Source organism: Haliotis asinina, chromosome 12 (assembly GCF_037392515.1).
Source record: "Haliotis asinina isolate JCU_RB_2024 chromosome 12, JCU_Hal_asi_v2, whole genome shotgun sequence".
NCBI lineage: Eukaryota > Metazoa > Mollusca > Gastropoda > Lepetellida > Haliotidae > Haliotis > Haliotis asinina.
Window position 1 is genome coordinate 23,560,538 of NC_090291.1, and position 25,018 is coordinate 23,585,555.

The following is a 25,018-nucleotide window of genomic DNA, read 5'->3' on the forward strand; positions in this document are numbered from 1 at the left end:
TCCGCCTTCAACACGATTCAGCCCTATCTTCTCATACAGAAACTGTTAGATATGGATGTATGTTGAAATACCATTCTGTGGATTAAAGACTTCCTGGTAAATAGAGCGCAATGTGTTAGGGTAAATGGGACTGTGTCTTCTCAGAAAAATACCAGTACAAGGGCACCAAAAGCTTTGTTTTATCTCCGGTTTTATTCACTTCATACACCAATGACTGCAGGAGTACAGAGGTTGGGACACTGTTAGTTAAATTTGCTGACGATGCTGCTATTGCTGGACTTATCTGTAACTGTGATGAAACGCTCTATTGTCAAACAGTATCTAATTTCCTCAATTGGAGTGATAATAACTATCTTGTCCTCAATACCAAGAAGACAATGGAAATGGTTATCGACTTTCGGACTGTGATGAAGATGACTGTGATATTGAATTTTACAAATATTTGGGAACTTTAATAGATAGTAAGTTGAACTGGGACAAAAATATGGATAGAATCTACGCCAAATGTCAGCAACGCCTGTACTTCCTGAGAAAACTTATATCTTTTAATGTTAGCACTTAAACACTTGCTTTGTTTTACGAAACTTTTATCCCAAGTGTCCTTTGTTTCTCCATTGGTGCTTGGTCTGTTGCTCTGACTTTAAAACAGTAAAAATAAACTCTCTAAAGTCATAAAGCAAACAAGCAAAATTTCAGGACATATTTTGATGACATCACAGGTTTAGGCCAGCGGCAAGTGGAAAACCTCGCTCTCAAAATCTGCACAGATCCTGACCACTCTCTTCACTCAAGAGTACAAACTTCTTCCTTCAGGTCACCGTTATCAAATTCCCCGTTTCAGAACTAAGAGAGCCACCACCTCATTTGTCTCCCACAGCATTGTTATTTTAAACAAACAAAAGTAGTCTCAGTGCCCGTTTTGGTATTTTAGAGACTTTATGTCCTTATTCTTTGTTTAGTGCTTTATCATATACTCTTAACCTGTTGGCACATTGTTACCACTGGTATTTAAAAACATTTTTTATCACCGCCCTAATCATGTACATCTATTTATAATATCTATAATTATTTTAATTATTGAAGAATGCTCATTGTGATATGTGAAATAATGTTGTGTTAAGTGAGTGGTGATGTTTGTATCTGTATGCTTGTATTTGTTGTATTGTTTTGTTCTTTTTTATGTATGTTATTTGTGACTGTATATTTTACTATGTACCTAATGTATCAGTGCAATCTGTATATGCAAAACAAATTCCCTGCTTGTTCAATAAAGTATTATTATTATGTTTTACAGATTAGAATTGAAATGCAGCAGAGAGGGTTTGGGTGATCCTGGCACAGTCAGGCTGGTAAAGCTCATCATCAGCTCAGGGCCCTTGCCCCCTCTACATGCAGACCAGACAGCGAATGGGACTTCTCCCAGGAAACAATGCCTAGTCGAACCCACCAAGAACTTTCCGGAGAATATGGAGGCTCCTCAACTCTGCAGCCTTCTGCATTACCCAGATTGTCAGAAGGGCTGTACTCCCGGTGGAGAACCCAGGCACTCTCCTGATCTGCTATTATTATTATTAGTAGTAGTAGTTGGGACAGTTAAGTTGCCCTGAACAATCACCAAAGGAGTTCTTTGGGTGCTGTTATTCCCCCCAAATCATCATGGAACCACCATCAAAGTGATTCCTCTCCAAGACAGTCCTGTGCATTATGTTCTCCCACGCGTCTATAGGCACATTGACGTCTATCACCATCGGTAAAGTAGTATAGGGAATGACAGTTCTGGCTCACTTTCAAGAAATGTCTCTACAAAGCCTTATTTACTAAATAAGGCTTTGGTTGGGCTCTTAGCTCTTGCTACTATTACCCCTACTACAAAAAGGTTGGGTGCCTATGTCACGTTTATATCGATGACTATTACCGTGTGTTGGTAGGAGGTAACACTGTGCCGTACGGTACGATCAATAATTCTTCTCTTACAAAACCCCTACCCGGCCCATCCCTCAAGTAGTATAAGTTAGGTTCGTCGGCTTTCATATCCACTTTATCTATGTTGTAAGTTTTGACTGACCATATAGGATCGGTGGCCCGCTTACGGCTATCACCCTCGTGTTCCCCCGGCTGGTATAGATACCTCACTAGGGCCCTATCTGGTATCTGTTTCTCCTTCCCACGCAATGGAGCGGCCGACTCTGCAACTATTGATTTTAGTTTGATAGCATCTGCCGGTTTCTTACCGGTGAGACGGGTGACTTCATGGTTGATTGCCGACACCACCTTGGGTAACCTCGTGACCCATTCAGTCGATCGTTTTCCAGGGATGGCCATCTCCCTAGCATACTGATAGCCGAACAAGCGCTCAGCCAAAGTCCTATTAAATCTCTCAACTATGGCTTGGCTGTGATGGGCTCCGGCCGTACCACGCCTGACCTTTGTATCGTGTTTGGCTAGCAGTTGTGACACGGCACCCATGAACTCCCGTCCGGGGTCAACTTGCAGCTCTGTTGGCCACGTCAGCGGACTGCGTTTGTATATGCGTTCGAATCCTCTGGCTACCTGGGCCGAATCTTTCGTGGTCAAGGGTTCGGCTTCCTTGTAACGACTGGCTACGTCCACTACGGTTAAGGCATACTTGTACCTCTTGTCGTGGGGTAGGAACAGTAGGTCTGCCTGGTGAACGCTATTAGGTATGTTAATACCGAACCTCCTTCTAGGCACGTAGCGTGGTGCCGGCAAATAGATCTGCCACAGGGCTTGTTTTTCAAGCCACGCTTTGGCTTCCTCCGGGGATACTCGCGCTATTTTAGCTAGCTTATCTACTGCGCTAGCTCCTTTCCAGTACCCACGCGGGCTGTAGTAAATAGCCTCAAATTTTTTCATGTCCATATGCGTATGTGTTTATCCCATCAATAGCTATCCAACGTTTCGTGTCCATAGGCGACAGGGACGTCTTGTTTATAGTCAGTCCGTATATCTTATGTCCATCACTTCTAAGTGTGTTCATTTTATGCCTAAAGGTACGGGTCTTGAACAGGGCTTCCTTGAATCTGGCGTGTTTGATGTGTTGTTTCACCACATACTTCTTAACCCCCTTAGCCTTCCGGATCTCACTATTGTCGGCTTTCAGTATGGAGTACATCTTAGGTCTCAAACCTATGTACTCGGCTATGGGCGTGCCAGCACACTCGTCCTTCATCTTACCTAGGACCTTTTTATTTACCGTACTGTGTAGGGCATGGGTCTTAGGGTAGTCGCTGGTGTCGTATAAATCGAGGTGTTTTTTCATGTCCTCGTACACGTCCTCGGTTCGAATCTCCATCAGCAGGGAATCCGTGTCAGTGTACAGCACTTCACACCTGTCGCCGTACTGTTTCTTGAGCTCGTTGTAGTAAAAGTCGTACATCAGGTGTTTGGATAAATCGAGGATGCTCATCCCCACGTAAACAGGCCGGTTGAATTTTATGTGGCTTTTCTTTATGTGTAGGGCAACCAGGTTGTCTGTGAATATCTTACTACGGTTGAATGCCGGACTGGCTATCAATCTCCTGAGCTTGTCTTCCTCACTCGACCGAACCAGCTTCACGGTCACGCGTTTCCTCAGGTTCTCCATAGTCTTACCAAACACCGAGTTGTTCATGAGCTTGTAGAGATTTTTCTCAAAATCACTGGTGGCTTTTTTTCGTAGGTCTGTGTTCATTCTGATGTAGGGCTCCATCCATGGGCTCTGGTCGAACATGAGCACCCTGTGTATTTTGGTCAGCCTCATACCCAACGACAGGTACAGCTGTAGGTTGCGATAGTGAACGATGTACTTGGTCTTATTCATTAAGTTAGGCACGAGTTTTTCAACGTCTGTCACACGACCACCTGACAAGTTATGTTGGTACTCAGACATCCAGTCTGGGTTAACCCTCATACGTTCGGGGGCCAGGGGGTAGCTGTTGTGCGATGTGTGTAATTCCTTGGGATACTCTAAGTCAACCTCGAGGATATACCCTTTGTTCGAATCTGGTGCAACCTCCATAACATCAACGTGGGGTACCCATTCGAATACCCCTGTAGGTAGATACTGACTCATGGCCCAGCCGTACAGGTTGTTTGCGTCGAGGTAGAGAATGTGATTGGTTGGTTTGTTAGGATCGTAACCTTTCACGTATTGATTATTTGCTTTCGCGTATCGTTTGGATGCCATGGAAATCCCACCTCGCAAGCCTTTCTCAATGAATAGGTGCATGTCGTAATCTGTGAGCAATTCCAAATTAACTCCGGTCTTTTTAAGCAAGGCGTCCCACGACAGACCTGGGCTGGTGTAATACCATGCGGGGTCGAGTTTATACTGCTTGAAACACGTCCGCCTAAACGTTTCAAACACGTCGGCTAACAGCAGTACATCTGTCCTCAAGTACAGGTCGTGATAATCACCCAGGTTCTTACAACCCAGTTTATTCCATACGTTAGTCGCGTGTGAGTAATCATCTCGTGAGACGGACGCCTCATTCAGCTTGCTATAAAAGCAGTCAATAGGGGGTAGTCTGGTCTCGGTGAACTTGGCCCAACTATCCATGTACTCATAGGGGTACACACCCTTCCTCATAAGCAGGGGTCTAGTCTCGGCGTCTGTGTATCGATCGGTGATAGGGAAGGTATTGTTGGCCTTGACCAGACTGTCGAGTGACGACAGGAGGAACTGAAACGAGTCAATGAACCTAAGTCCGTTTAAGCTGAAGGAGATGTATCTCTCCATGTTGTTGGGGATGCACGTTATATTACCATCAATTTTCGCGATGGCCTGCATGATCAAGTGTGAGTCGTACCCTCTCAAGTTGTGAAAGACAACGGGGATGTTTATTGTCTTAGGGTTGACTTTAAGCTTGAGGTGGCACGTGCTGTGAGCGGCGCCTCTATACTTACCAGTTATGTGGCAGTGATCTCTCACCGAATCGCCGTTAAGTGGTGAGTCACACACGTGACAGTTAGTGCTACTAGCGTGAGCTAGCCTGTCGACTCGGGTCATACGCATGGGAGCGATTCTATACAATGTATTCCTAATAATTTTTTCTTCCTCCTGTAAACACTTTAGAAACCTTTCAGCGGCGTCAGGGCCCCTATACACTACCGGAGCTTTCGATTCCCCGTCACAACGGACGACAATGTATCCAAACGAACAGGCTTTATGCTCTTGTGTCTTGTGGGTGAAGCTACCACTGGGAGCCTCGCCGGTGGCAGCCACTAAGGCTTCGAAGTCGGCGTATATGATATAAGGCACAGACATTTGGTTCTTGTGGTTACTGAATTTTAGGATATTATCACCTTCCTTAGGCATGTCGACTCGTATGGCCGTCTGCCCCACACCTTGACAATCATCCCGGTGGGATTCTAATAAATCAGCTCGACTGAAACCGTGTAGGCATCGTACACAAAAGTGTTTTTCCCCATCGTGTTTCGACTGGTCGTGCAACAACCGGCTGAGATGTTTTATCCACGTGTAGTGATACTTTTCACCTCGTTGGATCATGAATATATTGATAACTTGGCGATCCTTCACCGGGCTGACCCTGTGTACTATTGTTGTGTTACCTTCATGCCCAAAGACATTTATAGCCAGATTATTCTGTTTTTCTACTTTAGTGATCTGGGATATGGGGGTGGGTTCATCTATACCATCCCAGTTGAGCCCATCGTCTTGGGGATAGCTAGAAAGCCTATCTGAATTCTTGCCAGCTGGAAATAAGGCTGACCTGATAGCTAACCTCAGGCAATCGTTTCCTCTATTCTTAACGTTTATTATGGCATGTTTGTTCCTATAGTAGGGAGGCAAGGCTAGGTATGACCCGCCTCTGAACGGCACGTAGTTAGCTATGTCTAGATAGACATTATCGATTTTATCTACAGCCCACCCGGACCCCAAGTGTGTGTAGCGTTCTAGGTATTCTCGTATCTGCTGAAAACTGGTATCGATTGATGCGTCAATGGTCTCTGTATGTGTGACGACCTCTTGTTTACCTCGGAAGTAAGGCTGAACATACTCAGTGGTACTCCCAACCTGCTTATCGAGCGACATTTTCACTGTGATCTGAAACTTGATACTTCCTAGGTTATTTAGTTCCTGGTTGACCTTATCAGCTATCAGAGGCTTGATATCTGTAATGTCTATGTTTCTATCAACGTGCATGCGCCAACCTCTCAAATAGTTGCCTACAGCGCGCTCAGTGCGCACGAACTGTAGGTCAATAGCTCTATTCTGTCGTAATAATTCTACAAGCTGTGGTTTTCTCATACGAGAATACCCACCTAAACCCAAATCGTGTGCCTCGGCTTTCAGTTGTTTTACAGTGGGAGGTTTTGCTACGGGAGCATGTGATAACAATGCGGTTAACCCGGCTCTCCCCAGGTTTGAATAACCCGTGTATCCAAGCTGTTTTGCTTGAGCTTTTAATTGTGTTACCGTAGGAGGGGCTTCTAAACCTAGTAATCTCAACAAGAGATTACCCGATCACACCTCTCTGTTTTGCGACCCGCTTCAGCTCGCGTACAGTAGACATAGTGTTTACACCTAAGAGAACCAATGTCTAATTGGTTCACAGTAAGGGGAGGTAACCCTTTCACGCATTGGAGTCTATCTTGAGCAGTCGCCTACGTTCTTTTATGTAGCCTTTTTTATTCTCGTAGATGAGTTGATGTCTGACTACGTTCGCTCCGTGAGCTTTACATAGACAGTAGTGCCCTTTAACCCCGATACCACACACAGAACACGTGTAGTTAGGACTTCCCATATGGAAACAACAGAACCCCTGATTCCTGCATTTCCTACCACAGGCCTCGGTCTTCCCCATAAGTATGTATTCGCATCGGTATGGAGCGGGTCTCATGTTTACTTATATAGGTATTTTAATTTAATTGCTTCGCAACCAACGCAGTAGCTGCTATACCCAACACTATGAAGACCAGTTCACGATTCATTTGTCCCTTGGATGGTGTGTAGTACTGAGCGAGTGTGGGTTTATTGAGCGGTTCCAATTGTTTACCAGTTAGTAGGTAGTATTCTTTCATTGCTTCATCGACATCGTTGAATGTTTGAACGGCATGGTTTTCACGCGTGAGTTGTTCGTTAATAAAATCGATCCTCTGGAGACGTTTTTTAGCGTACTCGGCCTGTGCTCTTTGTAATTTCTCAGTAGCGAGATCGTGCCGCTTCCTTTCTTCCTGTATTTCAGCCACGTGATCATCTCGTAGTTTCGAGAAGAGGAAATTACTCCCGGAAAATGCCAGGGCATTCACTAACGCCCCACCGACCATCATAGCTATCGTGGCCATCCCTATATTTATTTCATTATATTATCAGGTATTATTCCTTGTTTTACTAGGATGTCTTTTGTAGCCATCGCCATACCAAGGTTCATTATGAGCATACCCATATCCTGCAGGTTGAAATCTAGCTTGATAGTTGGTTGTTTAAGCACCATTTTAGTCAACCGAGCGTACCCTACGGCTAGACTGGCGACCACTGTGGCGTGGTATGCGTTGACGAACGTTTTCCCCTCAGACATTATGTATATGATATAAAATATTAAAATTATAACATGATATGCGGGTCTACCGTGTGGGTGGTGGGCTCACTGTTGGGTGGTGGCTCACTGTGGGAGGGTACCCCCACGTATAACCACGAGATAGCCAAGGCAGCAGTTACGCCTACAGCCAACAACAGTCGGGTTGGGTTGGTTACTGTAATAATTTTATGTTGGTTACACCACTGTTTTTTACCGGCAGCTACTCTCTTAGGATTCTTCTGTCTGGTTACTGTTGGAGGTACCTCCACTGGGGTCACTTCCCTCACCGGTTCCTGTGAAGGGGTCTCCACCGTCACCTCGGGAGGGGTCTCCTGTGCAGCATCCATCTATACTATTATAATTATTCTTTCTCTCAAATTGACAATGCTTTGCTGTGATAATCGCCGCCGTCACTGGAGCCAACAACATGCCATATTTGTGGTACAGCTCGCAGCTAATAGAGCTCACGGCGTGTTCGATAAAAGGGTCTTTATCTAGGTCCTCCCACAGGTAAAGTCGGCGCTCTGGTGGAATGGGAAGGAAGTATGACACAATACCGGTGTATATCTGGGTCATAGCCGATCCTATTGTCTTTGTCATTTCTGCTCCGAGCCGGGACTCGTATCTAGCGTACAGCTTATCGATTTCTTCGGCTGACATTTTGTGAATTTTATCCGGAGTGTAGTCTCCAAAGTAATGTTTGGCGTTGCCGCCAACAGCCAACGCCACCAGTTTCTCTCGCTTATCATCAGTGGGGGTACACCCCACAGTGGGGCCTGCCGGCAGCGTGGGGGAGACCCCCAACTGTTCGAGCAATTCCTCACACTCCATCTTATAATATAACAAGTAAGATTTAGTTTTAACTATATAATACCCGATGCAGACAAAACACAGAGAAATGAAGGTTAAGTTGCACACGACAAATACTTCAAATATCATAGCTATATGCTTAGCTTTGCTTAGCTTTGCTTAGCTTTGCTTAGCTTTGCTTAGCTTTAGCATACTATATAAGCCACGGGTTGGTCGGTTTTTAGTACAAGCTTAGCGTGTTTAGTTTCAGCGAGCTGTTTCTTCACCCGTTCCCGTTCTAATTTACTCATCACATCGTTCTCTCTCAAACACTCCTCGAACGAATCCCTGTCCTTGCAGTGAAATAAGGCCACCCATCGCATCTGCTCCCTGAGGTTTTTCAACACCGAGTTGAACTTCTGCGTTAGCACCCAGACGCTGTGATTTGCATGCCGGCCGGAGAAGGCCAGGTACAATAGCATGTCTCTCTTTTTTGTTATCTCGCGATTAGCGCTGCAGTCGTCCAGTATGAACAGCGTCGGTTCCCCTTTAAATTTCTCGTGAAGAGCTTTCAACCAGTCCTGCAGGCGTGTTCCAGGGTCGATTTTGTGTACGTCCGGGTCCGTCATCACCCAAGGTCGCGCGTACGTTTTATTCATGCTCAGAGTAGGGCACATGATAACGATGTTATCGAACACATCCTTGTAGTAACCCTCCAACATATCCAACACGAAAACGGTCTTCCCACAGCCAGTCTGCCCGCACACTATGGCGCAGTGTGGGTCAGTGGGTAGTTGTGGGTACCCCCGGGTTCCCCCATCAGTAGATGGCTTGCACGAATCTCCCATTGTCTATATTAAGTTGCGCGTCCATAATAACGTACAGATATAATTTCAACTTACCAGCGGTTTGAGCCTTCTTAGTAATCTGGATGGTTATCCCTTCGCTGCCGTTATCTATACGATGCCCGCTACCGTGCAGTTTATCATCATCCGTGGATCGCATGTCCAACCATAGGGCGTACTTGGTGGTCAGGTATTCACCGATCTGCACGGAGCCGAGGTCCAGGTCCCTTGTTATGTAATCCCCCACTGGTAGCTTTTTTATCTCATCCCACTGCTGGTGTGGTCTCATACCATGACTGAACAGCTGGTTGGGCACGCCCTCGATGGTCACTTCCACCTTTTCAATCTCGGGGTTGAAAAACTTCTCGCTGTCCCTCCGGAATGGATCGTAATCCTCCACGGGGACGACCAGGATACCTTTCATCGATCGCGCCGGCACGTTCAGGTTGATATTCCACACAGTGTCGCTCTTATCTCGCACGACTGATCTATGTCTCAATACACGATCGTACAGTATAGCCATCTTCCCAGAGTACTGACTTCGAACCTGCCTGGCCAGCTCCGGGCTAGTGACCATGTCGAACTCCAGAGAGATGTTGTCTATGGCATAACTGGCCTCATCACCGTTCGGCGTACGCACTACTTTGCTATAGTCGTTAAACGTGAGCTCGTATTCGAGCCTATCACCCAGCGCGGCCTGGTAAAACGGCACGTGTCCCGTGAGCAACTCGAAGTCTAGCGGCACGCAGAATCGATTCCCGTATGCTCGAGCGATGGCCTTTTCACCGTCCGATAGCTTGTCTTGCTGGTCTTGCGTGAAGACGTACCCTATGCGCGCCCGGGTTGATTTGCTGATACCCTGGTACACATCATTGACTCGTTCTCTCTCGCTTTTCCAGAGATCCTTGTAGCAGTGAAACACGTCGCTGTCGTCGATGCTCAGCACCTCGTTACCGCTGATCTTGACGGTCGTTTTCTTGATGATAGCTTGCCCCACGTTCCGCACTAGCTCGCGTTTGTCGTTGTCGGAGGTCAACGTGATATTGAACGCCAGTCGAACAGTGCCTGGTACAATGAGGTCATTCTCACCAAGGTTTGGAAATCTAACCAGCAGAGTTTGATTCTGGTCTATCTTGCTGGGATTGTTGGTGATGGTCACCGACTGGCGCACGGCTGTGGCTCCTAATGGCTCTCTCAATCTTCTGAAAGGATCTAATTTTCTGCCGTACATTGTTATATATAAATAAAATATATTTTAATACTAAATAATGGATGAAGACATACCTATGGATGATATGCGGGGTGATAGTGCCCAGGCATCCGATGAGCAGGAGACCTCATTTACTAGTTTACCATTGAACCAAGAACTTTTGGAAACAACGGTAAATGATTATTACGAAAGTTTAAGCAGCTCTAAAAACTACGTTGAACCACAGGGTCGATACTATGATAATTTTTTTATTGATAAAAAGGGTGTTCTACGCCTTAAGTCTAAACCAGAGGTTTACCTCTTTGACAAGCGCACTAAAAAACCACTGGCCTTGTCAACTCTAGCCAGCCGCCATGGTGGTGTCGAATTTATCTGTGAAAATCTAAACATGCGTAATTATGGTGGTGCAATACCTAAGGCCGTTGAAAAAGATCTGCAAGCTACCAGATCCCACCTCACCACTAGAGATGAAATGACACCACAGCGTGCTACAGAAGCCTCGGACAGCATAGAAAAACTGTTGAGCACCTACTGGGACAAACCGTTACCGGGGTTTGACTTTCCGGTAAGGGGACTGCACGGCTTAGACGAAGCCGTGAAACGCGTGCGTGGAGAGCTCGTGAACAACATGGGGAAACTGAACGAAATCGACGAGCACATCGCTAGGGAAAAAACCAAACTCAACGAAACTGAAAACGATGATATGAAGCGTCGTATCAATGAACGACTACGTGATTTAGAAGACGAGAGACGTACACGATTGGAATCCGCTTCCTCGAATCGTGAACAGCTTCGATCACAGATCAGTCGCATTCGGGAAACAATCGATAGAATACTGAACGAGGATACAACTTTAGCCAACAGGATTCGGATATTGTTCCGGGAGCAAGGGATCACCATCACCAGCATTCTGACTGCATTGGGTTTCATCATATCAACCCTGGTGGTGTCACTGGTGGGGGGAACCCCCACACCCCCCACACCCGGCGGCGGAACCCCAAGTGGTGGTGGTGTTAAAGACTGGATAAAAAAACTCGGGGAAGGCCTAGCTAAACTGGCTGGTAAAGCCGCCGAAGCCCTTCCCGGCATACTGGGTAGCATCGTCTCGTGGTTGTTGAGCGCTCTGTCTAAAACTGCCATGTGGCTCAGTCAAAACCTGTGGGCAGCCATCGTCGCCGTGGCGGGTCTGGTGTACGTAGCGGCTAAAAAATCTTTAACCAAATAAGTCCCAAAGCTACCTCACCAACCACCAGGGCAGTTTTACTATCAATATGCTGCTGATAGGGGGGTACCCCCACATACATATTAGGGTGTGTGGGGGGCACATGAACTTTAGACTCCGGGGGTGGCGCCACTATACCTTTTTCACGTGGTGGGATGTGTGGGATATAGGCGGTGTTAATATCGGGGTTGATACCCAACTTTTGATCCGACGTGGCTATGACTATTTTGTTGTTATAACCCACCACTTTTTTTACTCTCAATTGCATATCACTCGGAGCCATGTACAACCCCACGCCGAACACGTAATTGACTTTCGATCTGGCGTATTCTAACACGTTTTGGTAACGGTCGATGGCCCGCGGGAGATCAACTGGAGAATTGATAGCATCCTCAACGTTAGAAACGAACTGTTTCTGAGCGTCGTAAGCAGTTCCCTTACCGAGGATGTTGGAACGCGTCATAGACTGCGCACCCAACAGCGCCCACATGTACGTTCGAATCGAGTCGTTCAAGCATATTGTACCAGCACGAGTGAATTCTTTCGATGTTTTTGAGATCATTTTAGTCCAGGCTGTGGCTGCATCAGGATTGGTTTGCTTTATACAGCTGACATGGATCTGTTCATTCGTTGTGGGGCCTGTAAATGTATGACGGTGTGGGTTGTATGAACCATCTTTAGAACCGGCCTGATATGTTCCGGACCTGTAGAAGTACACGAGAACTATACCGAGACCATGGTTCACACCAGGAAGGCGAAAGTCTTTATTCGTTGGAATCTCAAACTCCCCACAAACACGTTCATAAGCGCGTTTATCATAGGGGTTATTCGTCATACTCCACGCTTTATCTTGGGGAAGAGGAGCACTTATTTCCTTCAATATTCGTCTCGTTTGATAATAAATATGAAACAAAATAACCGCCTTACTCAGTTCGTCTGTACCGTAGTCTGGTGTCACACCTGACCCTGTCGTCGCACACCACACAGCAAAGTTGAGTTGGTTCTGCCAAAACTGCATTGGGTTTTGATTCCAGTTTACCACCGCCTGCGCGTTATTAACAGACACGACATAGTTTTCAAAGATATTAATAAAGGTTGTTTTAAACCCCGTGCCATCTGCATTCACCACGATTTTCAAGTGTGCTAAGTCCATATTATAATATATAATTCATATATTATAATAGGTACATAACACTTCCAGGAATAACGAGCGGTGAGGCCGTTCAGCTGACGCACGCGATCGATAACACGTCAGGCCAACTCGAAGTCGCACTCTGCGATATCACCTACCTACCGCAATGGACTAACATCAATATCAGCAACAATAAGCTGTTCGTCAGTGGAACTCGCAGCCAGATAACTGACGGCTACTACAGCGTGTGCTCTCTAAACGACGAGGTCTTCAAACCCCTGGGAGCTGAACTCAAGATGAACGACTCAAACGGTACAGTGGTGTTAATCAACAACGGAAGAAACCCCTTGAGGCTCGGCCGACCATTAGCGAGGATACTCGGTATGTCTCCTGACGAGATAAAACCAACAACAACCGTCACAGGCACGAAGTTACCCGACCTAGTACCGTACCGAGAGCTGTACATTCATCTCAGTCAGGTGAGCACAACGTACAACATTCAAGGAGGTCACCCTTCCACTATACTGAGAGCAGTGCCGGTGAAAACTGAGAAATACAACGACGGTAGAACCGAGTCGTTTTCACCACGGCAGTATAAAAAATTAACCCAGGGCAACATACCTGAGGTGACAATATCGGTGTTAGATATAAATCATAATCCTGTAAATATAGGATACCTCAGCTTAACGCTTCATGTAAAATGACCAGCGCACAAGGACCTGGAGTGAAAAAATGCGTCAATATCGGGATCTCCGACCTCGGAGACACGAGCGGTTTCGACGCTCCCGGAGTAGATGGTACATCGTACGCCTTGCAACTGAAAAACAACATTTACAAACGCGTTGAAATCCCCTCCGGTGGAGCCCTAAGTGATATGATAGATACCACAAGAGCAACAGTAAACACTAAGTACTCCCTTGTCAACACCGGTGATAATAGCTGGATAATATACCCATCGTTCGGGGGTAAACTGTTCGACTTAGACGATGTTGAGAGCACTACCGTCGCCCGAAACAAGCCATATATGCTCGTCTTCACCGAAGATGACAAGTGGGTGTTGTACCCGATAACGACGACTGGTTTCTCAATATTAGACTCGTCTCTCCCTACGTGTTCACGGATAACAAAGACAACCACCTAAACAAAGTCGTGAACAATGGAACCATACTCGTGGCTTACGTCCCAACTCAGAGACGTAGCATAGTCGTAAGCCCACTCAACACTATGGCAGCTCATATGCTATCGAGTAAACCAACCATACAAAACGTGAAATTGCAGTTGGTATCTGAATTCGAAGGCGTGGTCAGTATACTAGAGAGTCTGCCGGCAAACTCAACACTGATCATCAAAGTCTACCTAGGGGAACCATCAGGGAATAATATTGAGATAGTGAAGGGGATCAAACTCGGGTGGGTGAAACGACACCAGTATCAAGTTTGCAACGTTTACGTGCGGGTGGGTGCCGACTCCAACACCAGTCTGCAGGGGGTCAACGTGATCGTGGAAAACAAGATATCACTAACCAATATCTTCCTGCCTGCCAACATACACTTCATGGGTATGAAGTTCACCCCTGAACTATTATAAAAAAACCAGTTGGAAATTATATCGTAATGGTATAATAATGACCAGTCATCGGCCCAACACTACACTTAACGACCTAGGAGATACGGAGGGATTCGATCAGCCTGGTGAGGAAGACGCCTTATATATCCTGCAATTCAAAGACAACGTGTACAGACGGGTGTTGTTATCAGATTTAAAAGAGCCCCAATGGTTGATCAACTTAACACCCACCTCACCTTATATTACAATAGACACAGATAAGTTGTGGATCTCTAAGATTAGGAACAACGGTATCTGGCCCGGGGATTTCATTCCGGAGAAGGGATTAATACCCATGATATCTACTGAGGTCGAAAAAAATGGGTTAAGGACTATGACAAAAAATAAATTAACATTTAGCAATAATCCTTATATCAAAGATTTTGATAGTAGAAGATTCTCCCCTTTCACACTCATCATAGAAGTCTTCTTTTGGTTTTTAGACAATGAAAATCCCCCAAGAGTATGCCAAATTTTACCCGGGGTGTCAATCCACTGGTATGACGAACACATACACCAATATTGTCGTATTATTATACAACAGGATACCCCCACGGGTCCTATAACCAGCTTAATAAGTCTCAGTGGGGTTTTTATTACAACAGGAAAGTCTATTAGCCTCTCACCTATTACCCTGACTAATTGTATAGAACTTGTAGAATTCAAATTCATTGATAGACTATTAACTGAAACCCAATTAAAATATCTTTCATAATATATATTATAGGATGGGTCTGTACCCAGTTGTAGAGGAAGTAGCGAAGACGTTGGAAACCGTAGATGGGTTCCGCTTGAGGCAGTTATGTGATGTGAAACGCCAACTAGAACAAGACCGTGACACGCGGAAAGCACTATGTAAGAAGTACAATAGAGCTTTCAATATCGTGGACGGGGCTGACACTGCCCTTATGGCAACCAGCATGGGACTAGGGGCGGCAGGCGTTGGGTTGTTAGCTACCATCGTGGCCGCACCTATAGTGCTAGGGTTTGAAATAACGGCAGGGTTGTCAGGGGTGTTAGGGTTGGCGCTTAAGTTGGTATCACGCAGACTGCACCGTAAGGCATTGAAACACGACGAGATCAGGGTTCTGGCCGAAGCAAAGCTGAACACAGTGAGTGAGCGTATTTCCACGGCACTCTCTGATAGTAAGATCTCAGAAGAGGAGTTTCGTTCAATCCTCTCTGAACTCAAAAAATATAACGGAATGAAACAAGATATTCGATCCAAGTCTCGTAAGTCTGCTATCAGCGAGGACGAGAAAAAAAAGTACATAGCACAGGGGATACAAAAAGCCCAGCAAGCCTTTATTATGAACACCAAAGAGATCGTAGGCGGTTCACGTTAAACTGTTTCATCGATATAAACGTGACATAGGCACCCAACCTTTTTGTAGTAGGGGTAATAGTAGCAAGAGCTAAGGTCCCAACCAAAGCCTTATTTAGTAAATAAGGCTTTGTAGAGACATTTCTTGAAAGTGAGCCAGAACTGTCATTCCCTATACTACTGGTAATGTTAAACTTGGACTCATCTGTAAAAACAACAACCAAAAACCAAAACAAGAGTCTGACATGATTTTTGCACCACATTTGGTGAGCTTGTCGATGATGTTGTGTCAAGATAGGTCATATGGCGGGATGTCGTGGTCTGATCCTGTGATGACATAGACACTGTCAAACTGTGTTGGGGTGAATACAGCAAGGTCTTGGGATGGTCCGGGCAGTCATCACTGCTGTCTGAAACCTGTGGCGAAGATGGGTCACCCTTATGCATCTGTTCTCTCTTTGCATTGTTACATGTCGACATACAGAACATGGCCGATCAATGATGTCAATTGTGTTCTGGTAGTGTCTCACCAGTGCAGAAATGGTTTTCCGGTGGCAGTGGAAATGTGCAGTCACGTGTCATTAAAACATTCTCCTATGGACCAACCCAATGGCCTCATAATGTTGTGCAGACATTAGCCTTGGCATGCTATGCGTTTCAATAACCATTTGATTTTTTGACATTCACAAGGGTAGGGGTTGAGTTTACCCGCAATGCATGTGCAACAATGTATTGCACGTCTCAAAGACGAAACCACTAACGTCTCAGAACGTGGCACGTGCATGCATGTTGGATACATGTCACTTATATCTGAGTTTCAATTCTTATGTGTCTACTCAGGTTTGATCAGTTTAGATTTAAAATTTTTGTATGCACAGTTTCTTTATGTGCCTAGTAGAGTGGTGTCGGGTATTACCGAACAGCTAACACCACATCAAGCCTAATTCCTACTCTGTTTCATCACACATAACAATAATTTATACACACATCGAACTTCTCAATGTGCATCATATTCACGTGTGAAGACGAGTTGATCCCGCCTAGTAAACCTGTTTCAGGCAAATATTTGACGCTATCTAACTGTCAGTTTTTCCAGTATAAAGTTGGAATAGTGTTGAACGTCAAACCAACTCACCAATAATTGAAAAGTGCACTTAGGTCCTCTGTGAATTTATTTTCACTCGACACTTTGAGGAAAAGGAATTCATGTAGATTTGCTTGCAGTTTCAGGAAGAGTTTGTTACGAATAAATGTAATTATACTGTAATCTTTGAAAGAATAAAAGATGACCAGCTGTGTATAGTGGTGTTGTCTTATCTTAATCGGGGAGTCTATATAGAGATTGTTGCAGATTGTCCTGGTCTTAATATTCAAAAGTGTCTTCACTCAATGTACTGATATGCCAGGTATACGTCCTATAACGGTATAGTGTAATAGTGTTACTATAACCCATTTATTACACATGTATTAGAGCATACATGTCGTTGTAATCAAGGTCAGATATGTTATTGTTTGATGTGTATATGTGCGCAATTTATGCATATGAGCATGAGTCAAACACACTTCTCGTGGCACAAAAGTTACTTGTCATGTGTCAGGTGCTGAGCAACTACATACCAGATAAAATGTCTTTAATACCTGCGTGCAGCAGAGGGGTTTTCTTGTTCTCTCTGGACCAAAGTTGTCATGAACGATTCTTCACATGACAGTGCCATGTATAACTTTGAAAGGCACTGGATATAGCCACCCCAACCAAAGTTAGGCCACGACGCTGGGGATTATGAGGTCTTGCGGTCATCAGTTATTACAAATACGAAAATCCTTTCAGTATTGATCTTAACCACCTGACTGAAAATCTTATGATTGGCATTGATCACAACACATAGTCAAACGTAAAAAATACAGGTATGTGAAAAAGCAATTTGAATGAACTACAAACTATAAATCAGACTGTATATCGAGTCTGCTGATACAATATGGTCAGTTAAGCTAGGTAAACAGGTAGCATGTTAACAAAAAAGCACATCTGATTCAACTTACGTATAATTTAACGATATCAGTTAAATGATTTGATAAACAGTAGGCTCAAACACAGCTGAAATATTCCTTCATTTTTGTTCAAAATGCAGCAAGCAGTCACTATTCGAAGCATCAGCAGAAGAAAACCTCAAACGAAGAGTCCTTAAAAAAGAGTGTTGAATTAACTTTTAGCACTGGGCATTTTTGGCATATGGGCATTAATTCATACAGTGTCAGTGACATTATTTCACGTCAAAATACAAAAAAACCCAACAAAATAAAAAAGTACAAAAAAATAATTTACACGAAATAAATAGATGATTAACGTGTATGCACTTTGTGATATGTGGACGTATTTTCTGGGAGACACCATTCACGTATTTCAACAGGGACAAGGGTGAAAGTAATTAAATGACGTGCGAGGCACCCATCACTCACAGTCTAAGCGAAACCACTCTCAACAAAGTCGTGAAATTAACTGCCCTTGATGTTCCTATAAGGTCATGGTCGAATATCTCTAACGTTTATCGACATGCCTCAACAAACATGTTCCTGATGTGAAAGTAAGTTGTGCCAGGAAGTAATGTTGGGAGTTAATGTCTGACTTGGCTTGGGAGAACACAATAGCTTGAAAAGTAAAACCGATTCCTCTATCAAACAATCATCATGTTTTTTTCAGCAGGGATGTTTCCCAATACAGGACAAGTTAAATTCTAACACCTACTAGAGACCGGAAACTCGCAAAATTATCGTGTTTTGTGTTTGTCTTGACACTTTATAAACCAGATAAAGTAATTAATGCCGTTGGTTTTAGTATCAACAAATAAGCGACAAAAAAGGCCATAGGCATAAATTAGAGAAGGGAAAATTGCTGAGGTCAATGGTGCTTGTTCGGTAAAGGACGACAGGTCTGCACAATGATGGGTTAGTGTTGATCAGACGGTACAGTCCATATATGGCTAACAAAGCTTTTTATTATGGTTTGGAATTGCGTAATGCACTTAAATAGACATGTTGCTATATTTAGAATGGGGTATCCCAGTACTGACCAAGACTCTTTGGCTTAGCCACCCTATCGACAATATACACACAAGGTTTAGGATGTGATGCTAGTTGCTTGTCTTTTCGTCAGTTTTCATCTCAGCGTCTTTTAAAGTATATTTAAGGAGCAGACAGTTGTTTTTCCGGTGGAGGATGTTTCCATTTCTATGCATGCGCATGAAAAATACTTTAGCGATCGGTAAATTGAGTGAACAATGCGGAAATTGAATTTTGTTCGGTAATAGGCGCTTGTTCGGTAATACCCGACACCACTCTATACATCTCCTTTGTGATGGTGAATTATTCAGTGTGGATACCAACATCATTATCAAGCAATGGTCACATATCATCATTTACTTGATAATGTTGTGACAGTGAAAAATAACATTCATTATTATAGTGTTATCAGTGCATATAAGTATCTACCTTGTATTACATTCTGGTTGAAATTCAGTGATTATTTGTCATTCGAGGATAGATCTTTCATTTAGTTGTCATGTATGCTTACAGATCTGCACAAAGTTCAGGCAATGTCTGACACAAGGACTACACTGTCATCATCCTCGTGACTGCTTCTTCTACCTGAGGGACAATGATATTGCTGAGTTACAGAAATTGCTGCAGGTATGAATACACATGAAGAGATGTTGTTTAGCCAAAAATATGATATCTACTATATTGTGTAAGTTTAGAGTTGTAGAATATGCTTTTATTTTTATAGTCCATGTGACTTAATGTTTGTCTGATGAATTCCTCAGTCACACAAAACCTAATAATTGCAACAAAACCAAAAGCCTAACTCTGATCATTAGTATCATTATTTTGGACAGACAAAAAGTTGTTCCACAAACAATAATTATTTTCTTGTCACTTTTCGTTATTTCTTATGTGGGGTAATCAACAAGCATGTGTAGTGAAACTGGAAGTTCACAGGTGGAACTGCCACACCTGCAATTGTTAGATTTTGGGATGGTGAACAATTCATCAGTCTAAAATGATATCAAACGGACAGTAATTGTATTGATACACGTCAGTTTACCTGACAGCTCAGTTTGCAAATACACAGGAAAGTCTTCTTGCAAAATATTGACTTTGAACTTTTCCCGTCACCATTGATGCTGAGGCCAAGAAACAATTCATGCAAGTCCTAACTCGAATAATATCAGTTATCAATAAAAGATGCCAGATATTACACCCCTTGATAGGGAATAATAACAGAGTCACTAAATATACTATTCTCACACAGTTGACTTTGTGGTTAGGATCAAGTCCATAAAATCAATAGCAGGAGTATAGAAGTTTCCAGTAAGTTAAGATGAGGAATTTTCTCCCATATTTTCTTACAATGTTTGCAGTACTTTAATTTACCAATTGATCCCCAGGGCCTGCAGCTGCCTACAGGCTTTATAATCTGCAGGTCATGAATGAAATCTGAAGGCCCATATTGTTAAAGTCAAACCATTGAAAAAAATAGACTACACTGTACTTAGTTTTGTACTGTTCAATTCTGTCATCATAACTACTACAGCACTGAAAATGTGGAATGACATCAGATTCAAGTAGCTAGTTAGCTTCAATGAATGCGAAGCAGACAGCTCCTGATCATCTCAGTCACTGAACTTCTGTTTGTTAAAGACTTGCGTTGACATCTCTGTGAAGCACTGAAATACCAGGGAACTAAAACTTATAGGTAGCAGATATTTGAGGCAGACTACAGAGTCATGCTTTTTGCTATTTATAAAGTTTTGGCATATATATTTTTTCTGGTTTCCATGGAAACAATTCGAACTTAGTCTCAAAATGGATGGATGGGCTTCGTTTCTAAGAAGACATTAAGTTACCGTCAGATGACTTGTCCTTTCAGATATGTGGGGGCCGGGGGGATATGTCATCTTCTGATGACTCTTGTTTCAGTCAGTATGTATCTATGCTCATAAAGGCCAAGAGACACATATGTGCGGCAAATTAATTAGCTTCTCACAGCGAGAGCCATGTATGGGCGGGAATAAAAAGCACCTCTTATTCACACGTTTCCACACGTTTGTCAGCAGAAAGCACCTCTCATTCATCAAGAGACTCACATGTGCGTTTTACATTCTAAATTTGTACTGCACCTATTATTTCAATCAATTTAGTAGTACTGGTTGAAGATCAGCTTTTCTTATGAGAGAGGTTACCTTCTGTGTTAGTCAGAAGTATTAAGGTGTTTTGATAACAATTGCTAGCAATGTCATGGGCTTATACAGGTAAATGAACACATGTCTGCGAGAAAGGGGATTATGAGATGTTGTTACAGGAGGCAAGTGTTTGTTACTTGTCATTGGGAGTGAATACCAAAATACTATTTCTGCAGTTGAATTTCTGGTGACATGGTTACAAAACCTTCTTCTGAATTAAACCATTCATTATAATAGTTTATATAATGAATCGTAGACATAAGTACCAATACTGTTTTACACCCATGTTCGTATAGATTTGAAATAAACCAAGTTGCTAATTTAGACCTAATTCAATTGCGACTATTGATTTTTCATAATTCTAAGTTGATAATAATACATAATTGAATATGAAGTGATAACTCTTGCATCGACTCATACATTCCTGAAAGAGGTAATAGCCTGACATTGTTGCTATAATTTTCGTCTGTCTTAAATTTAATATTTGCATTTTGTTTTAATTTATTTCTTGTAGCATTCAACAGAATCTGTATTACAGAAAACATGCGCTAGGTCGCAAATAAGGTGTGTGTGAAATATGATTAACGTTGGAAGTCTATACAATATTTAGATATTAAAATCATGTTAGAAATTCACTGCAAGTATAAGCAGATCTTGTGGGTTTTTTATTAACTTTCAAAATGCATACAAATCTGACAAGGAACTAATTAGGTTGATAAGACAAAATATAAAGACCTACACTGACTTTGTTATTTTTAAGTCCTAACATTTTTGTTTGTTTTGTGTGTGTGTGTGTGTGTGTGTGTGTGTGTGTGTGTGTGTGTGTGTGTGTGTGTGTGTGTGTGTGTGTGTGTGTGTGTGTGTGTGTGTGTGTGTGTGTGTGTGTGTGTGTGTGTGTGTGTGAGAGAGAGACTTCAGGGTGTTTGATTTGTTTTGATGATAACGAAGTAAAATGACTTCATCTTTGTTGATCAGTCTACACATAAAGTATCAATTGCACGTATGGGAGGCGCAGCAGAAATCACGAACCAGTCACGAATTCTGGGATATCATCCGGGTACTCACGGGAGAAAAACAATAACAAAAGAAACCACCAGTCCACGGAAATTGCTCCGCATCAGTGCCCCTTTAAGGATCTTACAAGGGAACTTTATGACTTGCCAATTCTACAAATAACAATTAATTGTGAACAACCACAAGCAGATCTGTTTTCTACATTTCATTCAGAAATGAGACTTGTCAGTGGTCTTATTGATCATCCACTTAAAACCATTAGAAAAAGTGAAAATATCCGATCCTGCTTGGAAGACTGCATTCCTTAAGGCCCAGGCTATAGCCTTGAAGCAGCAAGAGTGTAGTCACAACAACCAAACTCATGTCTAATTATCTTATGAGTGAAAATCTAGATTTGTAAGTAATATGGTTGTCTTCCTAGCCTATTCTGGGGTACTCTGGACCCACCAACACTATCAGTAAGAGGTCAGCTGTTAGAATGACATATTTTGAAGCATTATTAACAATGCTTAGAATACTACTACATCTAACATTTGAGGTCAACATCCACCCATGCCTCCACTGGGAATTCCAGAGATTTTTTCACTCAAAGTATACTAGGGAAAAATTGTGAAGTTTCCCAATCTGTCAGTCGAGACAACTCCTTCTGAGAGAGCTTTGGAAGACCATGGTGAAGTTGGCCAACACAATATATGTATGTTGTTTTTATTGAAGTTAAACCTGTGGATCAGAAACAAGTTTCAGGAAATAAGGCAATCAGATGTTAGAGTTAGTATTCTAAGAATTATTATCGTTATTGAAAATACTTCAAAGTTGTACGAATGGGTATTGGTGGTCAGTTGTCAAGTGATTTATTTAATGAAAATAGCCAATGATACATGTTTATGGTAGGAACGTTTTAGGGCATCCAATCATGAAGATATTTAACCCGAACATAAACTGTCACCAAATTGTTCATCCTTTGTTTTTCTTGTAACGTTTGTTTTAACATAGGGGGGCTGACACGTCAAAAGAACAGCGTGTCAGTTAACTCTGTGTGAGGATTCTTAATTTAGGTCACAGACACCGTCATTTCTTTTCTGCCATAGATTAATCGAAATTAGGCTTAGAAATGATTTAATACGGCATCTTAGAAAAGAAATATAGTTCGCTCTACCACAATACGTCCTCGTGCTTTAACTATAATAGTTCTGGGCAAAAGTGTGCTTTATTACAGTATACATGGTGATAGAATGAACTGTATTTCTTAAGAAAGAACGATGCAGCTCAGATTATCAAAATATGCATGTCAAAGGCCACATAAGAATCAAGAAAATATTGAAATATTGATGGATTGTAACCAACATGATAAGCAGAATCTTTTATTTCAATGTCTCTGGTTTCAACTGTTGTCTGACATAAACCATTGATTTTCATTCTTCTGTTTCTAAGTTTGGCCAAGTACAGTTCAATACAGAAGGGCCAGGTCAGGCCCTCAGAGCATGTCCAGTAATGGAACAGAAGGATGGAGAAGTTGGCAGTCGTCAAGATGAAGCTTGTGGCAAAGAAGTGAAAGAGGGAAATGCAGGACTTTGCAGGTTGGGAATACAGCTGTCCAAAGTCAATAGATAGAAAAGGTCACACCAAGGTTAAAGGGATATAAGACTGATTTCTGAAGAAAAAACATTCTCTGTGTTCCTGAATTAAACATGAATGCTTGTATGAGAGGACAGGTAAAAAAAAACAAAACAGGCTACAAATTCCATGCAATGACTTTTCCACACTAAAACATTCAGCCTACATACTACAATGGATGCCACTAAGATTTAAACAATCCTACTGTTAATTTGCAATTATTCTCATGAGTCTTCAGGCTTATCCATCAACAAAGATATTCTTCATTTGAACACGAATGATAAGGTTTATAAGATTTTTGGGTCTGTTTAGAAATTGTCTCATTGAAACAATCCCAAGGGAAAGTAAAAGGAAATAAAAAATGTAAGGAAAGTGCACTGTACCTTCAATATGTTGTTTGATCATTTTTATCCCCCGGCATGTAATGTGGGGAATATAGTCGACCCTTGTTAGTCCGTCTGTAATCATTTTGTGTCCGGAGCAGAACTAAAAAAACGTTCAGTATTTTTGGACCAAAATTGATACAGATAATAATCTGCACCTGTGGTTGTGCCTTTTGCTATTTACAGATTTTTGTGATTTGTTATTTTCTTGGTTTTCATGGAAATATTTCGGACTCAAAAGGGAAAGGTCTGTTTCGTTTCCAGAGCACAACTCAAAAACTTCTTAATATCTGTCAGCAAAAGATGATAGATATATGTGGCAGACCCCACCATGGTGCTTTTTGGTATTTACAGGTTTTTGTAATTCATCATTTTCTGGGTTTCCATGGAAATGATTCGGACATGGTCTCAAACTGGAGGGATGGGCGTAGTTTCCAGATCACAGCTCGAAAACTATTTAATATCTTTCAGCAAAACTTAGCAGCTATTTCAGACAGATATTGATGCCTTTTGCTATTTACAAAGCTTCGGCATTTTTATCCCTCGCAGCAAGTTTTGCGTTGGGATGGGGTGGGGGTATTAAAATGCATCCTGTCTGAGCAGAACTCTGAAAACCGTTCAATATTTCTTCACCAAACTTAACACATAGATTGGTCTCATGGAGCACTGGTGCCTTTTGATAGTTTTGGAGTCCTCCTTTTAAATTTTGATTGTGTAGCATTATCAACTTAAGAATTATGAAAAATCAACAGTCGCAATAGAGTTAGGTCTAAATTAGTAACTTGGTTTATTTAAAATCTAAACAAACATGAGTGTAATACATTATTGCTGTTTATGTCTACAATTCATTATATAAACTATTACAACGTAAATTCAAAGTATTCCACTCTGAATGCTTTGTATGTCTTTGATATTTTGTGTCTTGTGTTATGTTTATTAGGTAGTATTTGCATCTAGAAGATGGTATTGTAAGTACCAGTACTACTAAATTGATTGAAATAATAGGTACAGTATGAATTTAAAATGTAAAACGCACATGTGAGTCGCTCGCTGAATCAGAGGTGCTTCCTCCTGCCGAACATGTGCGGCTCTCGCTAAATGA

At 42.6% G+C, this 25,018-nt stretch overlaps 1 protein-coding gene across 2 annotated transcripts in view; it reads left to right on the top strand.

Moving 5' to 3' along the window:
• Nucleotides 1–25,018, top strand: part of LOC137257619 (E3 ubiquitin-protein ligase RNF31-like) — a 375,097-nt gene that overhangs the window by 311,649 nt on the left and 38,430 nt on the right. Inside the window, exons 20-21 of one of the 2 annotated variants that reach the window (XM_067794941.1) lie at nucleotides 19,239–19,352; nucleotides 23,351–23,496. In XM_067794941.1, coding sequence (XP_067651042.1) covers nucleotides 19,239–19,352; nucleotides 23,351–23,496 — 260 coding nt within the window. The remainder of the gene's footprint in view (nucleotides 1–19,238; nucleotides 19,353–23,350; nucleotides 23,497–25,018) is intronic. The other variant, XM_067794942.1, reaches the window with a different exon arrangement.